Here is a 16,027-nt window from a genome sequence, read left to right on the forward strand (position 1 = left end):
AGTAATCAGTCTTAATAGTGTCGTAAACATCAGAAAGATCAAAATAGTACATGAAACCCTCAAGGAAACTGAAAGTAAATGTCTTATAGTGTAGACGGATCATTTTAAAGTATTGGCCATCTTAGGACTCATTTGAATGTAATTCTTACGTTTGTCATAAGTGATGTTGTTTTCTACTCTGTTACAAACTGTAGCACACAGTGGGACGTTACCCGGTTTCTCCTGCTGTCTCATGTGTTCACATGCTCTCAGTATCCAGCTTCATCAAGCTTCTTCCTGCTGGTTAAAACCAGAAATCAAAGACCAAACTGCTGTGCACTGGGGGTCGTAAATGTATTTTTCATATAATGTACTATGTAAGTTGAAAATGAATGGTATAAATTTAGTTCTGAAGCAAATTTATTCAAACTATATTATATTTATGAACCTATAACATTTTGTAGCTATCTACTGTAGCTCTTTCTCATCAGTGCGGGAAATGGTAATCCACTTCATTCAGCAGCGTGACGTGTTAATATTTTTTCTTTTTTTGATATTTAAATACAGCTGTTTTCTCTCTCTTCCTCCTCTCTTCATAGCCAGGCTTGTGAAATATGACTAAATAGGCCCGCCCTATACTGTATGTATGAGACTGTGCATTCACTAAATAAAGTGTCATGTTGAAATGAATGCAGAATGTGTCAGGCATGTTTATTTATTGTTACACATGAAGCATAGCATAAACAGTTGCAGGGCTCGTAAACTAGTAAAGTGAAGTGGAACGTAGCACTTGAAAAAGGTCAGAAAATCACTTGAATAAAAAAAGAAAAAAAGCCCTATTATTAGAATTACCTAACATCATCAAACTTTAGTTAAAACAAATGCAGGTTTAACCACTCTGGAGATGGTGTTGAAATTACACTGTTTATTATAAAACTAGAGCCGAGAGGCTTTTAAATACAAAGTCGTCATAGACAGACATTTCAAACGGAGGCCTTTTTTTTCTTCTTTAAAAAAATAAAAAAATAACTTTTATCTCAGGAATGATATGATGGTATGTTGGCAGAGTTCATGCCATCACATTGATTAGGAGACTTTGTACAAAACAATAATGCTGTTGCTCTTAAGCAAAATGCAAAATAAGGATTAAAATATTTTTTGGCTTGGTAAGATGGCCCAAAGTATGCATTTAAACTGTCTTTCTCGTTTTAAATAATATATATATGTATATATATATATACATATATATATATACATATATATATATTTTACAAATAAAAATGTATCTCCATTAAACCCTATGGAGCTAAACATTTCAAAATGTATCTCCTCTCGAAGTGTTTAAACTAGACAGTCCAAGCGCTATTATAGTGATAACAACCTATTCGCCATGTTGTTTGCTACAAATTATAGGTATAATAAACCAAGCGGACCGTCTGGTCTCCTTTTTGTAATAATGCATGAATAACCTCATCACTCTAATGCACAATCATGTTATTTAGATCTGGTTCAGGACAAACTGGCCTATCAGAATATGTACAGTGAGTGACTGGACCACTGGGGTAGATGCACCATAGAGATGTACAGACCCTGATGCCACAGCCACCGACACACAAACACACACACACACACACACGCACACGCACACGCACACGCAAAAGGGGAAAAAGTACGCCTTTGAAGTAGCTTCCCAAAACACTGCTGTAGCATTACCATAATTATTATGTTATGGTGACCTGTAATAGAAAGTCAAAGTTGAAATAATAAAATAAGAGAATGACCACCTCGCCCCCTCTGGAAATAGAACTGGGAGCTACATGTTGTGTGTTGTCAGAAGCACAGCAGCAGCAGAAGCACTCTGCTATTCCTGGACCTGAGAGTCTTTCAGTCACGCAGGACCGAGTGAGGAGCAGAGTCCTCGTGCCACGCTAGTTTTCTGTTCCCGCGTTACAAATATTACATCTGGATATACATCACACACAGAGGGTAAGTAGGCTCCTCCTCTGATGTTGTTGAGAATTTATTGTGAGCGAGAAGAAGAAGAAAAAAAGGCATCCTGAGTTTTAGTCTTTCCGAGTCTCATCGTTAAGACCAACAGCATGTCCTGAGCAGATTTGGTCAGTCAATTAGACTTCCTAAAAACTATATACAATAAAACTATATTTGACTCGGAGTCGCTGTGGGAGCATAAGGCAACAGAAGTAAAGTAATAAATGACAGGTTGGCTAAACATAGCATACAAAATACATCTTGACATGGACATGTTGAAGGACTTGGCTTCATAACAATCAAACAGCAGAGATGAATGTAAAAAAAAGTTAACTAGCCGTAGGCCTACATCTGTAAAGTGTTTTAAATTGTAGACAAATGCACTATATCAACAGAAAAAACAACAGCTAGTTGTTTACATGATTATTCATTCGGTTCAATTGCACTTCCTGCTCTCTCCATAGTCCCAGCAGTACTTCCCCCCAGACATGTTGTCACAGTACAAGCCAATACTTTTGCTGCCAACATATAAGCTCTATATATTTCATTAACCTCAGCTCAAATAATTGCCAGAATCAGATGTCCCTTGAAAGAGCATGTTTTAATTTGAGTTCATGTTTACAACTGTGGCGACCAGCCCATGCAATATCAGGAAGAGTTCAGTTGCAGCTGGGCCACTGCAGGAGCTATTTACGTTGACGTGCCATTCATGCAGCTAAAAATAAACGCACTCTTTGCAATCAGTGACTTAAAGCACAAACTAGCTCCCGGAGACGAACAGCTGGTGAACTCTTGTGTCAAATATGTGAGCCTGTTTGAAGAACTTTGAAAGTATGCAAGCGCATTTTTCCTTCCTTTTTTCACAGCTTCACCCTGAGCGCTGCTGCCCTCCAGGGCCCGTTTTCAGCTGTGCTGGGACTCGTCTTGCCCTCCATTAAACATGTCATCGTCATATGCCACCGCCATATCGGCCCTTGTTTCTGCCAGCTCTTCCAGTCCAGCCGACAGGCCGAGCCCTCACCCCTCCCCAGTCACGGGAGGGAGACCTAAACCTCCCCCCATGCCCCGCTGCTCTCCAGCCTTGCGGACACGTCCTCATTCACCTGATCCTCTGGGACCTTATGAGGAGGAACAGGAGAACCCTGCAGACTATGGCATTGGTAGGCAGCACCCCAACACCCGACTCAAACGCGCTGGTAGAGCTCTATTTGTTTGATGCAGGCGGTACGTCGTATTACAGGTGGATACTACCCTGTAGAGATCGGAGAGATATTCACCGACCGTTACCAAGTGGTTAAAAAGTTGGGATGGGGTCACTTCTCGACTGTATGGCTCTGTTGGGACATGCTGTAAGTACAGGTTTGACCTTTTGACCTTTCATATATAACATAATTATGTATATGTCTAATACGAGAGAACCATCATAGTAGCTAACTGCCATCATTGTTTGCATGCAGGAAGGGGCGTTTTGTGGCCCTGAAGGTGGTGAAGAGTGCTCAAACATTCACAGAGACGGCACTGGACGAGATCAGACTTCTGAAATGTGTCAGTGTTACCGCATTGCTTTTGTTTCAAATGCATTTGTGAGTGTCGGATCAACACAAACTGTCTATGACCTGATTGTATTAGAGATGAGGGGAGAAAACAATGCATTGTATAGTTCTCAGTCTTGCAAAAATGAACTGTGGTAGCTCAATCTATCTGTGAATATTTCTTTATACACACCAGTATGAATGTCTTTGTGCATCTTTGGGGGATATTGTAACATGTTCTGAACATCAGGTGAGGGACAGTGACCCCAGAGATCCAAAACGTGAGACAATCGTACACCTTATTGAAGACTTCAGGATCACTGGAGCGAATGGAGAGCGTATCCTTTACAGAAACGCACGTCCCAACGTAATCGTCAACTTCTGGTGCAGGTGTGTCTTTTCTCGCAGGTGTAAGTTATTAAAGTATACCTTATATCAAGGTAGACTTTGAGACGTACAGATTGTGTCAACTCTACGTACTCAAGCTGTACAGCATGAGACAAGGTCCTTAATTGCTCGCCAGATGTGTGCATGGTTCTGGAGGTTCTGGGCCACCAGCTGCTCAGGTGGATCATCAAATCCAACTACTCCGGCCTCCCCCTGCCCTGCGTCAAGAGCATCCTCAGACAGGTGCCGTGCAACCTTTTATTCCTAAAATCATCTCCCCTGTCTTTCACCACTGACCTGTCAACCGCCCGTCTTCTGTTTGTGCTCCTCGCTGCCATGGACTGCATTGACTGTATTTTCATTCCTCATCACAGGTTCTGCAGGGTTTAGATTACTTGCACACCAAATGCAAGATTATCCACACCGACATCAAGCCGGAAAACATCCTCCTGAGAGTGGACGAGGTTTACATTCAGAACCTGGCAGCCGACACCAAGCTGTGGCAGCTGCCCATGTCCTCTAGCCTCACCGGCTCCACAGGTTGGTGACGATGCGTAAGCAGTCGCATGTACGTCCAGCAAGGGATCCGCGAGTACCGAGGCTGACGTTCTTGATTACACTTGGTCGTCCTTTCGTCACTTATTTTCACAATGTGTGCCTCTTCTCACTGCTGATGGTTTTGCTTCCTGCCAGTGAACAGGAGCGCCAGAGAAAAACAGGTGTGCACCCTGAGATGTGTTCTTCTGTTCGTCATTATTTCATTCATTTCATCAGGATATTTGTGTTTTGTCGTATTTGCATTATGATGTTAGTATTTCTGTCATGACTTCCTTAGAGTTTGTCCAACTTGTTGGGGAAGCTGACCGGGGTTTTCCACACTCTTGGGGAGTGGGTAAGAACGATTCTGTGTTTTGCCTCTTGACTGCATCTTGACAACATCTGCAGCCTGAAACACTCAATATGTCATGGACGAGCACAGTGCATTGAGACTTTGGTTGATTCGGAATGAAATAATCGTGACTATGATGCTCAAAAAGGACACAGATGTGTTGTGTTAACTTGGAGGAATTATTTTGTTGTCTAACGAGAAAAAGGATCGGTAAGTACAGGAAACTCCTGGATATGCACTTTGCATGTCCACCATTCTCATTCTGCTGCACTTCTACCCTGAAGAACAATATTGTACGGTTTGCAACTCACTTTCTGCTTTGTAGTCAAGACAAGTGAAGACATTTCCAGGGTAGAGGAAATGAAATACTTTGTTGGTTGTACTGGACAGCTCATATATCTCCATAATAAACAAGTATCTATAACCATCACAATCTCGCTGTGTCACTGACAGGCTCCTGTAGCGCAAAGGGGCTGGACAAAGTAAGGGTGTGCAAGGTGTTGGTTGTTGTAGGCCTCTGTAAGAGGATATACCTGCCGATTTTGATGTCCTTCCAGCCACCGCTGTTGTGGTTTCAAAATAGCTTGTTGTTAGCAACTTACTGTTTACAACATGTAAAGCAACAGCTTCACAATATATTCTTAAAATGTCAAGACATGGATTTCATGTGAAACTCAATAGACTTACTAGAATGGTAGCTACAGACGATATGCATACTGATAAATTGGTAAAAGCAGCCGATAAAAGGCCACAGAACGTGTGATGTTCCTTTAATATGTGAACCGTTATGTCGAGTGTTTTTGATGCTACAATTAGGGTGCACCATTTTAAAAATGTAGTGGCTTTAATTTGCATGGTTTGCTTTACTTCCGAAACAGGCATGGATCTGTGATAATGCATTCAAGAATTCGGTCATTGTTTTACTCGGCGCCCACCTCTGATTGTTTACCACTACCGCTTGCACCCCTGCAGTCCAGTAAGGTGTCCAAGAGCCCCATTAAGCGGCTGACACGAAAAGACAAGGGTCGACGAGGACAGGACCACAATCCGAAAGCCAAACTTCATGTGTCCTTCTCTGATGACACGGCCCCCGCTAGCACCTGTAGCTCCGCCTGTCACTCTAAGCTCACAGCTCCTAACCTCACGTTAAGGAGGCAGACAATGCTGCTGGAGGACGGACTGGACTGGGCGCCACACAGCCACAGAGACTCCATCTGCTCGTGGCCAGACCTCAACACAGATGCTCCCGTCTCTGGCTCCAGATCAGCGTTATTGCATCAGACTGTGGACAAAGAGCTGCCTCCTCCCTCACCATCCTCACCCCGTGGTCAGTGTTTACAGTTTGGCACAAATCTGTGCTTCTGTTAGTGTGCTTATATGTGTTAATGTTTAGCATGTTAATGTATTGATATGATTACCTCATCATCAGTACACTCAGTCCATCCTGGTCGGATCTACTTCACAATCCCATTTTTTTATGTTGTTTTAGGGATCGGTGACTCAGATGTACTTCTGGACCTTCTAAAACCCCATAATGCTGATAAGATCCTCATCAAGATTGCTGATCTGGGCAATGCCTGTTGGGTGGTGAGTGATTATTGCCGCCAACTAAACCTGAAAACCTACAAAATTACAGCGAAATAGTTTCATATTTAAACTAGAACGCTGTCAGTAAGCGCATACCTCCTTCATGGCCTCAAACCTTATTTTGGCAATAGAGCCTTTCAGCCTATCTTCATTTGGATCTTGATTTATGCATCAAAATACACATACATACACACAGTGAGAATCATGCTGATTGGTCTAAGATTTTGGGGAATACCTGAATGGATCTTGCGTCAGACCTTTAAGTTACATTTGTTTACATTCAGCATTTAACAAAAAAAAAATGCTTTGAAAACAAAAAGCAACTGCAATTATTTTTTTTGGTTTTATTGAAAGACGTTATGTATCAAACAAAGGGAAGATTTGATGAACTTCGTGGTGGAAAAAGGGGCAGAAAAATAACAAAAAGGAATAGGAATGAAATTCCGTTCTGAAGGATTCGTCTTAAATCAAGAAGTCCCTCACAGTAGTTGGAGCTATGAAGCAAACTGGTGTTTTATAAACAGCCACTGTGGGGGAGATGAGTGCAAGTGGCTGGAAGGCAAGGCAGGAAGCAACACTGACCACCGAGCTGGGAATGGGTGAAAATGGGCTGTAAATATACTGCAGGGCTGATGAGGGAAAGTGGAAAGAAGGGAGCAGGTGGTGGTGAGAGTCAGGTGACTAGGTCAGGTGGGAGAGGGCATCTTGTTGGAGGGTTGGGGTGATATGCAGGGGGGCTGGAGGAGTCCCCATTTGGAGGGACTGAGAGGCGGAATAGACAAAACGCTACTGGGGCAGCCGCTATGACAGCAACACACTTCCAACCCATCGTTCTTCCTGAACCAAATGAGACCGTTCTTTCTGCAGAGCACATTAGCCATGTGTACTGTGCCCTCTAGTGGAAAACACAGCTGCCATATGTCTCCAGTGCGACTGTGTCGGCTGATTTGAAATGTAGCTTGAGAGAGACATACAGTATCATCCTGTGCAATGAAGACAAGTTATATCCTCTGATAACATTTCCTTTTTTTTTTACCACTGATGAACTGTAATGGCCGAGATGAACCCCTGACTTTTCTCCTATAGGGGCATCATCAGGTCAAACATGTTTGATTTTATTCCAGTACTTTGGTTTATGACCAAATAAAACTACTGAGATCACCATATCATGCTGACTTGATAAAACTAAGATTGCGAACATGATTAACATTGCGTGTGCTTAGCATCACCACATTAGCATTTTCATTGTGAATATATTATCGTGCCAACTTTAGCACTAGATTCTCAGTTTTGTTATTCAAAATATGTTTTCATTGGTTTAGATTTGTAGTCATTAAAGTAAAAGATAAAGAAAAGCATAATTTATAATACTTAAGATAATCATATGCACATTAGTGAGAGTAAAAAGACTGTAATATCATGTAGAACGTTGTAGTTAATTTGCTCCGAGCTGAAGCAGAATAAAGAGACTTTATTAATAATCATAGATGCAGGTCATTTAGTGGAGGAACATTACAAACTCATCCCCTCTCGTCGTCAGCACAAACACTTCACTGAAGACATCCAGACGTGCCAGTACCGCTCTGTGGAGGCTCTGATCGGTGCTGACTACGACACACCGGCTGACATCTGGAGCACCGCCTGCATGGTGAGAGGAGCACCAACATGTGTATTTAAAAAACTAAATAACACACTCTCCTCTTTCAATATGTGTCATTCCCGCATCGCCTTTTTGAACATGTGTCAGAGCCATATTCTTTATTCCTCTCTGTGTACTGTAGGCCTTTGAGCTGGCCACAGGGGACTATCTGTTTGACCCCCAATCAGGATCCTCATTCACCCGCGAGGAAGGTTGGTGTTGTTCACAGCCTCCCTTGTTGTCCTTCATTAAACTACAAGGGCTTAATGCAGTGTGCTTCCATAATGTTCCCTCAGATCACATTGCCCACATCATTGAGCTGCTGGGATCCCTTCCACCCCGGTTCGCCTTGTCAGGGAGAAACTCCAAGCAATTCTTCAACCACAAAGGTACACAAAATAAAGAACAAATCTCACTCATCTCACTCATCTGTCATGCTTTAAAAGGACAATTTACTTGCAGAAAACAGAGCATCTTACCTAAAATCAGTTCACTTCTTACCCTGTGCAGGACAACTGCGACACATCTCCAAGCTGAAGCCGTGGAGCTTGTTTGAGATCCTGCTGGAGAAGTACGAGTGGCCGCGGGAGGAGGCCGCTGGATTCAGCTCGTTCCTCCTGACCATGTTGGAGCTGCCGCCGGAGGAAAGGGCCACAGCTGCCCAGTGTTTAAAACACCCCTGGATGACATCCTAGTCGCACCAGTCCTGTCTTGTTCAGGGCCCAGTGGACTATAGCTCTCTGTTCAAGGAGGAGGGCAGGCTGGCACACATTGCACCCGACAGGGGACCTCGGACAGATGTGTCATGTACAGCAGTAGTTTAGCGCTGGCATCACAAGCTCATGTATTGGCCTGAAGAAGGGCCTTTTCCCAGTGGGGGTTGCTTGGTCCTTTAGTATTTTTAATGGCCAATTCAGGCATTGCAATGACCAAAGAGAAGTTTTGTCTTACTGGAAAAAGTTCTTGAATTTCAATAAATTGACAAAAAAGATTACCTTTTGTTCGTTAGTTATTCGCAAAACAAGAGAAATCGAAACCTCACTTTGAAGAACTGCCCGTTTAAGTACTGAATCGTTAGCGGTATTCTGAGGTATGAGATGGATTTACTCAGACAGCACTCGGCTTCAGAAATGTCAACTTGAACTCACCGCAAAAAAATGCCCTACAGGTTTATATATTATATCTTTTTTTTTAAACTACAGGAGGTGCTAGTAACCTGATTTTAGGTAATTAAAAGAGATATGAGATGCATAGTTATTAAGTATTAAATTAAAAAATCTACACCAGGGGTGGGCAAACTTTTTGGCTCAGGGGCCAAAGTGAGTTTTAAAATGTGACAGATGGGCCAGGATCAGAAATAATATTAATTCAAAGTAAAAGCCATCAACTAAAAAGTAAAGAAAACGTGTTTTGTCTCGGTCACCCTTTTTTGCCAGTGCATCAAAGTTTGGTATCGGTTTGGTTTTGGCAATTCTCAGGACAGATCTGAGGTGTTCATCAGGTTACTGGGACGTGTGGTGTGATGTAGATGTTCATCACGCTGAACGTCTGCTCACAGGTAGAGCCAAACAACATCAGCATCCATGTGCCATCCTCCAGTCCTGATGTTTAGTGAAGCATACAACTCATCCAGTTTAAGGGAGTTGAACTTCTCCTTTAAGACGGAGTCACATTGAAGATCAATCAGCTCCAATTTCAACTGCTGTGGCGCTGTTTCATAGTCTTGTGACAGCCCAGGTAGCCAAAATGACCCGGCCCAGATCTTAAGCTTGGCACGACGGAGGAAACTTGTTTCCCCGGGTCCGGTGCCGATTCGGCGGAGACTCAGGATGAACGACAGCCCAGAATCAGGCAAAATTCCCGGTGCAGGTCGTCCAGCGATTTGCTTTATTTCTTCACATGTCGAGGTTCCTCCCTCGACATGTGAAGGGGGGAACATGTCGAGGGGGTAATGATACTGTATGTCCCCCCTCGACATGTGACACATGAGCGCGCAGGGCGGCGCAGTCTCGTGAGTCTGATGCGCGTTCATTATGCCGAGGAAAACAACTTTGGATTCAGCTGGTAGTTCATTTCACAACTTTAAAAACGTAATTGTTAAAATAAGGGCTATTAGCGTGTTCGTACTGGGGAGTGGGATCAACTGAAACGCTGGGTATTGCAGGAAAAAGGCAAAATGAATGCGGTCTGTACTCTAATTTGAACAATGTTGTACCAATATTCGGGCCGTAGTTTGCCCACGCGTTGCAACAGCACCCCGAGGGATCCCGGGGGGAAATCATTATGCCAAGCAGGAATAAGCACCCTTTCTGTTTCTTTTCTTGCAATCCCAGAAGCGTGTGTGTGTGTGTGTGTGTGTGTGTGTGTGTGTGTGTGTGTGTGTGTGTGTGTGTTTGTGTGTGTGTTTTGGTATAACGTGCATTCCTCACATTCAGCCGAGCACCGAGAGAGGGCAATGGGGGGAGAAAGAGGGAGGAGTCAGCATCAGGCATATGTCCGCCTGCTGGAATAATGAAAACTCCCAGATTTTCGCTCTCGCAGCGCGAGGAGGTGCGAAGAGGACACGGAGCGCCTTCTGCCCACACATGTAAGTCTCCATTCGTGTTAGGTTTTAATGAGAGATCCTTTGGGAATGCACGTGGTGTTATTTCAGTGTCTAACACGTGTTTGTTCCACACGGGAGACCACGGCTCAGTCTGGTTTTAATTCCTGTTTTGGACTGAAGAGTGTGCGCGCGGGCCCGCGTGAACCTGACATTGCTGTCCAGAGTTGCCATTCTCACAACAAACGATGCGTGACGTCACCAGTAATGATTATATTGATGATGATATGTATACATACCACCTGTCGTCCTTTCTGTTCCTTCATTTGAAAACATAGCATGGTGTGATTTTGCAAGGAGACATCATTTGTTGGATCTGACGCACAAGCATGCACCTCTGTGTTGTGCAAACTGAGAGACTCACTACACAACGACTAAAGATGAAAGGTGTGTTTCATCAAGCCATGCCAGGACTGCTCTGATCTTCTGTGTGCATCTGTCAGGAGGAGGACAAAGTAAAAAGGTTAACCGAGGTTTTTTTCTTTATTTCTTGCGACACAGCTCTTAACCCCCAGCCAGTTGCCATGCAACTCAAACTCCGGATCAAAAGGAATTACCTCAACCACCACTATTGCTCTTTCACAGATGCTTTATGAGAGCAAGGTGGAGCCATTTGGTCTTCAAGCTTTCCCACAGAAGGAGCCCTTATGGAGCTAAATCCAGTTCATATGTATTGTTCATTTGAAAATAAGATTTGAAACTGAAAAATCAAGTTTTGATATTGAACTTTGAAAAATAATATATTTTTTCAGTTTTCAGTAACAGATTTTATATTTTCAACTTTCACTCTTTTACAGTTTCAAATCTCTTATTTTCAGGTTCAAAACTTGATTTTTCAGGTTCAAATCTTATTTTCAAATGAACAATACATATGAATTGGATTTAGCTCCATACCCTTGTCTAGGGGATTAATTTATTGTAATGCTCTGTTCTTCACAGTTAATTTGTGCTCGAAATATCTGATCACAAGTGTGTATATTACAGTATTTAAAAAATAATATCTTACAGGGACATCATCGCATTGAGATGTGAATTGGCTGCAGCAGCAGATAATGAAAACAGGAGCAGGAACATTATTCTACCCCGCATAGTAAACACCCATCTCATTACCCGCTTACAAAGGGATAGCCAGAGAGGGAGGGGAGATACGAGTGCTCTCGTTCATCTCGTGCAGATGTTATTGTTGTTGCTCCTGCTTGTGTGCGCATGTGTGTGGTTCATTGATCACAGGTCCTCGCTCCATCACGCATATCACCATCTCTCCGTCTCACTTGCAGGATGTGGCTGACTCTTCTCTACAGCTTCAGCGGTGGAGCAGCTGTTCTGTTTGCTCTGTACAGATGGGTGATCCCCACCGTCGTGCAGTACCACGCGGGATTGGCGCTGCTCTGGCATGACGTCATTGTGGAAAGGATGCTAGACACAGTGACCCAGTCCACGCGCCCTCAGGTGTGCCTTCGATACGCAGTATTCACCTCTTAGAGAGCTGCACGAATGTGTTATGCATCGTTACATTGGTCTAATCATAAACTAAGCATGAGCACATGCTCTAACGCAGATTATAATTATAACTGGATCGCCTGTGTTGAGGCACAGCAGCGCTTTGTGCTGAATGCTTCCTTCGGCACACTCAAAGTGCCGACGTCAACATGCTGATGTTCAGCAGGTGTAATGTTTCTGTCCAGCATCTTCATTTAGGCTGCTAGCATGCCAACACTGGCCCATGAGCACCACACACAAAGTAAACCCGAAGCTGATGGGAATCATCAGTTATGCAGGGGTTTGATCATAAACCAGAGTATTGAATAAATTCGAACTTTGCATGCATCAGGGTCGGTGGGCTTTTTTCTCTGAGGACCACGAATGAGCATTTTCATCGCAACTCACCCAGAGGTGGTGGACACAGAAAGCTTTCTCATTAACACAAAGTAGATGCACTTTGAGCATTTGTTATTTATCTGTAAACATTAAAGAGATTCATGGATTTAAAATTGTATTTTGCTACGGTGTTGGAGAATAAAAAGACAATGTAAGTGCAAAGTTTCATGGGTAGACGTCACAACATAGATGCACTTTTTTTTGCCTTATATGGTATTACAAAAATACTGACTATCAGAATCCATCCATTTATTATCTCTGTAAATTACACTTATTCTATTTATACTTTAATACTGTGAACTTTTGCACATTCCTTGAATGTGAAAATCCACTTACATTATATACAAGGGAGCCAGATAACACTTTTTTTTAATTCACTACATGACTATAAAGCCTGTCATGCTTGTTCATTGTGTCCTGAGAAAATCTCCTTTGTGCTAATTAATGAGGGCTGGTGCTTCTTCATCTGTCCCTAATGAAAGCAAACACACACACACACACACACACACACACACACACACACACACACACACACACACACACACACACACACACACACACACACACAAATACTTTAGGCCCTGTTATCTTTGGATAACATGTTCACAATGTGGCTTAACTTTATTGTAGCCTGCGTACATTTTCTACCCACACTTAACAACTGGGTGGCTAAAAAGAAAACATTTCACACTTTTTCTGATGAAATGGTTTTCTGTTTTGGGATTTTTCTAGATATAAGGCATGGCTGTAGCTCACAAGTTGCTGGTTGGAATCCCTGGAATAAAATTAGTTTTTAACACTCAACTATCTGGCATATCGGTAAAGGCACTGCACACCTGTTCTGGCGGATCAGACCTCTGTGTTTCCTGAGGCGAAACTCTGTACACACAGAACAATCAGGTTTGACCGTGATAACGGTTCTCAGCTGCAGGGTCAGATGGGCGTGTATGGACTGGAGACTTTGAGAGGGTTGCTGGTTCAGATAAGAAACTTCTTTAGTGGACGATGCCCTATACGTAGAAGGGCATGAGCTGTAAAACAACTTGGAGAGGGTGATGCTTATGCGGTACAGATTATTGAGGTAACGAGACAGCTGTGCTGGCGGGCGGCCGGGTCACAGTTGTGAGCAGCTGATGGGAGCCAGGAGCATGCAGAATATCAGAGGATAGATAGATAGACTAAGATAAATAAACTTACACTGATCTCTACAGGCCTCTTCAAGTCTTGAGCATCACTACAGATCACTTGAATTCCACAAAGCAGACTTGCTGCAGCCCTTTTCTAAAAAAATAATAATTCTCATTTGGATTCCTATATTTAATTGACGCCTGCTATATAACTTACACATTTTTTTAAAAACTTTATTCCATTTTGAAACAAACAGTGATACAGATTTATTCAGTGATGCCTCTGTAACTTTATGGACAAGAGAAATAATGATGGACAAAATGAGTGTACTGCTTTTTAAACACTATCAATTCAATTAAATCCAAAAGATAATTAGATGGAGCATCAGACAGTTGCAAAGGGTCAACTCATAGGCTTTACAGACAGTATTATTGCTCCTAAATGCTATTCTTTTGCATCTTCTTCGCAAAATCCCAATTTGAAGTACAAGAGGATTGACACCAACACATGGGGACTGTCGCTTGATCCGAACCCAGCAGTTCTGTGTATGCTTATTGATCATTTTAATAGCTAAAATGGGTGAATAATTAATGACAGGTTGTTAATGACACTAAAAAGACAGTGACATAAAAAATAAAAACCTACAGTAAAGTTGTTTTGTTGATCCATTCAGCGGCTCCTGGGTGCAGTGCAGAAGAGCGCCACTAGAGGGGACCCTCGCAGCGTGGTCGAGACCATCGATCACTTCTGCAGAAACAAGGAGTGGGCCATGAATGTGGGGGATGAGAAAGGTACTGATTTGTCATTTCTATTAGTATTATTAGGTGTGTTTCATGTGGAAGCATTGCCTTAAGTATCGTATGTCTTTCTGTTGCCTCAGGCTGCATTCTTGACTCAGTGGTGTCTGAGGTGAACCCAGCCACGGTGCTGGAGCTGGGGACCTACTGTGGCTACTCCACGGTGCGGATCGCCAGGCTGCTTCCACCTCACGCCAAGCTCATCACTCTCGAGTTCAACCCAGACTTCGCCGCTATTGCCCGTCAAGTCATCGCTTGGGCCGGATTGGAGGACAAGGTAAAGCCAGGTGTCTCCACACCGACTGGAAAACAACCCTTTATGTAGCATGTGCAGGTGAGGTAACGATCTGTTTCCTCTCTCTAGGTCCAGTTAGTTGAAGGTGCTTCTGGTGACTTGATACCCAGAATAAAGGAGCAGTTTGGGGTGACAACGTTTGATTTGGTTTTCCTGGACCACTGGAAGGACAGTTACCTTCCCGATACAAAACTGATGGAGGCAAGTGTGTTATGCTTAATTCATATCGATCAAACTCTTTTCTTTTTTCGGCCATGATGCATGATGCTCTTTGCTTTTTCACCAGGAGTGTGGCCTCCTCAGGAAAGGCAGCGTCCTGCTGGCAGACAACGTTGTCTGCCCCGGAGCTCCTGACTACCTGGAATTCGTCCGGAACAGCCCGCGATACGAGAGCCAGTACTTCAAATCTCACCTGGAGTACACCAGAGTGGAGGACGGCTTGGAGAAGTCCATATTCTTAGGGTAGTTTTTCACCAAAAGTGTCATGTTTTACAAAGGTACTAGCGACCTCTGGCCTCTGTTGTCTCGGGTTCACTGAGCCGATTTAAAATCAGGAGTTTAATCTGTTTTTCTAACAGGTCACAGAGTCTACAAACTTGAAATTAAAAGTATGGTGAAGGATTTTATGTTGTGTGCTTATTTTTATCCAACTCTAAAGTCTCAATACTTGATGCGTTATTGGTACAGCAGGAGGCAGTGTTGCTACTATGTTCAAGCACCTAATTGACCGAAGATGAGCTGCAAACTGATGTGTGTGTGTATGGGGGTGGGGGGCTGCTGCTTTTCCCAGAGCCTCAACTCAAATCAATAATAAATCTAATATAGCTGCCTTCTGTGGTGCCGAAAACCTATTTCCTGCTCTGATATTCTTCACCATTGTGCCAGTGTTGACAGGTGTGTGAGGAGAGAAAGTCTGTATGGCATGTTAGTGTGTCTGTGTGTGTGTGTGTGTGTGTGTGTGTGTGTGTGTGTGTGTGTGTGTGTGTGTGTGTGTGTTTGTGTGTGAGTGTATGAATCAAATCGCCGCTCATCTAATCTCTCAAAGTGAGTTCCATCATACTGGGGGTGGGGGTTCTGCATTTGGTTCAGCTGTATGAAAAAATAAAAAGTGGGCTATTCCACCTAGTGCTTTCTTCACAGACGCCTGCATGATAATCCCAATCTGTGGCCATTAGTGCACTGAGAGAACGAGCAAGGAGAGAGTTCAACAGAGAGAGAGAGCGAGAGAGAGAGAGAGAGAGAGAGAGAGAGTGGGGGGGAGTGCCTGGACAGAGATGCACACAGGAAAAGAACGGGAGATAGAGAGAGGGAGAGAGAGGGAGAGA

General features: G+C 43.3%; 2 protein-coding genes across 2 annotated transcripts; both read left to right on the forward strand.

Annotated features, from left to right (window-relative positions):
• The first annotated feature begins 1,858 nt into the window (after positions 1-1,858).
• LOC306737185 (SRSF protein kinase 3-like) lies at positions 1,859-8,927 on the forward strand. The gene is made up of 15 exons (XM_079218889.1): positions 1,859-1,965; positions 2,835-3,128; positions 3,209-3,317; positions 3,426-3,513; positions 3,751-3,838; positions 4,024-4,130; positions 4,262-4,427; positions 4,581-4,606; positions 4,723-4,779; positions 5,749-6,103; positions 6,266-6,363; positions 7,904-8,011; positions 8,145-8,214; positions 8,299-8,391; positions 8,513-8,927. Exons 2-15 carry the CDS (start codon positions 2,909-2,911, stop codon positions 8,695-8,697), a joined length of 1,770 nt encoding a protein of 589 aa, XP_079075015.1. The 5' UTR covers positions 1,859-1,965; positions 2,835-2,908; the 3' UTR covers positions 8,698-8,927.
• A 1,530-nt stretch (positions 8,928-10,457) lies between these two features.
• comtb (catechol-O-methyltransferase b) lies at positions 10,458-15,412 on the forward strand. The gene is made up of 6 exons (XM_079218702.1): positions 10,458-10,589; positions 11,882-12,053; positions 14,284-14,401; positions 14,491-14,684; positions 14,772-14,903; positions 14,989-15,412. The coding sequence occupies exons 1-6, from the start codon at positions 10,495-10,497 to the stop codon at positions 15,166-15,168; spliced, it is 891 nt and encodes a 296-aa protein (XP_079074828.1). The 5' UTR covers positions 10,458-10,494; the 3' UTR covers positions 15,169-15,412.
• Positions 15,413-16,027: the final 615 nt, after the last annotated feature.

This window comes from Taurulus bubalis (assembly GCF_910589615.1).
Source record: "Taurulus bubalis genome assembly, chromosome: 5".
Lineage (NCBI taxonomy): Eukaryota > Metazoa > Chordata > Actinopteri > Perciformes > Cottidae > Taurulus > Taurulus bubalis.

Coding starts and splice junctions, on each gene's coding strand:
- LOC306737185 (XM_079218889.1), top strand. CDS start 2,909: ATGTCATCGTCATATGCCACCGCCATATCGGCCCTTGTTTCTGCCAGC. Junction 4,780..5,748: donor TCCACACTCTTGGGGAGTGG/GTAAGAACGATT, acceptor GCACCCCTGCAG/TCCAGTAAGGTGTCCAAGAG. Junction 6,104..6,265: donor CTCACCATCCTCACCCCGTG/GTCAGTGTTTAC, acceptor ATGTTGTTTTAG/GGATCGGTGACTCAGATGTA.
- comtb (XM_079218702.1), top strand. CDS start 10,495: ATGTCCGCCTGCTGGAATAATGAAAACTCCCAGATTTTCGCTCTCGCA. Junction 10,590..11,881: donor AGCGCCTTCTGCCCACACAT/GTAAGTCTCCAT, acceptor TCTCACTTGCAG/GATGTGGCTGACTCTTCTCT. Junction 14,402..14,490: donor GAATGTGGGGGATGAGAAAG/GTACTGATTTGT, acceptor CTGTTGCCTCAG/GCTGCATTCTTGACTCAGTG.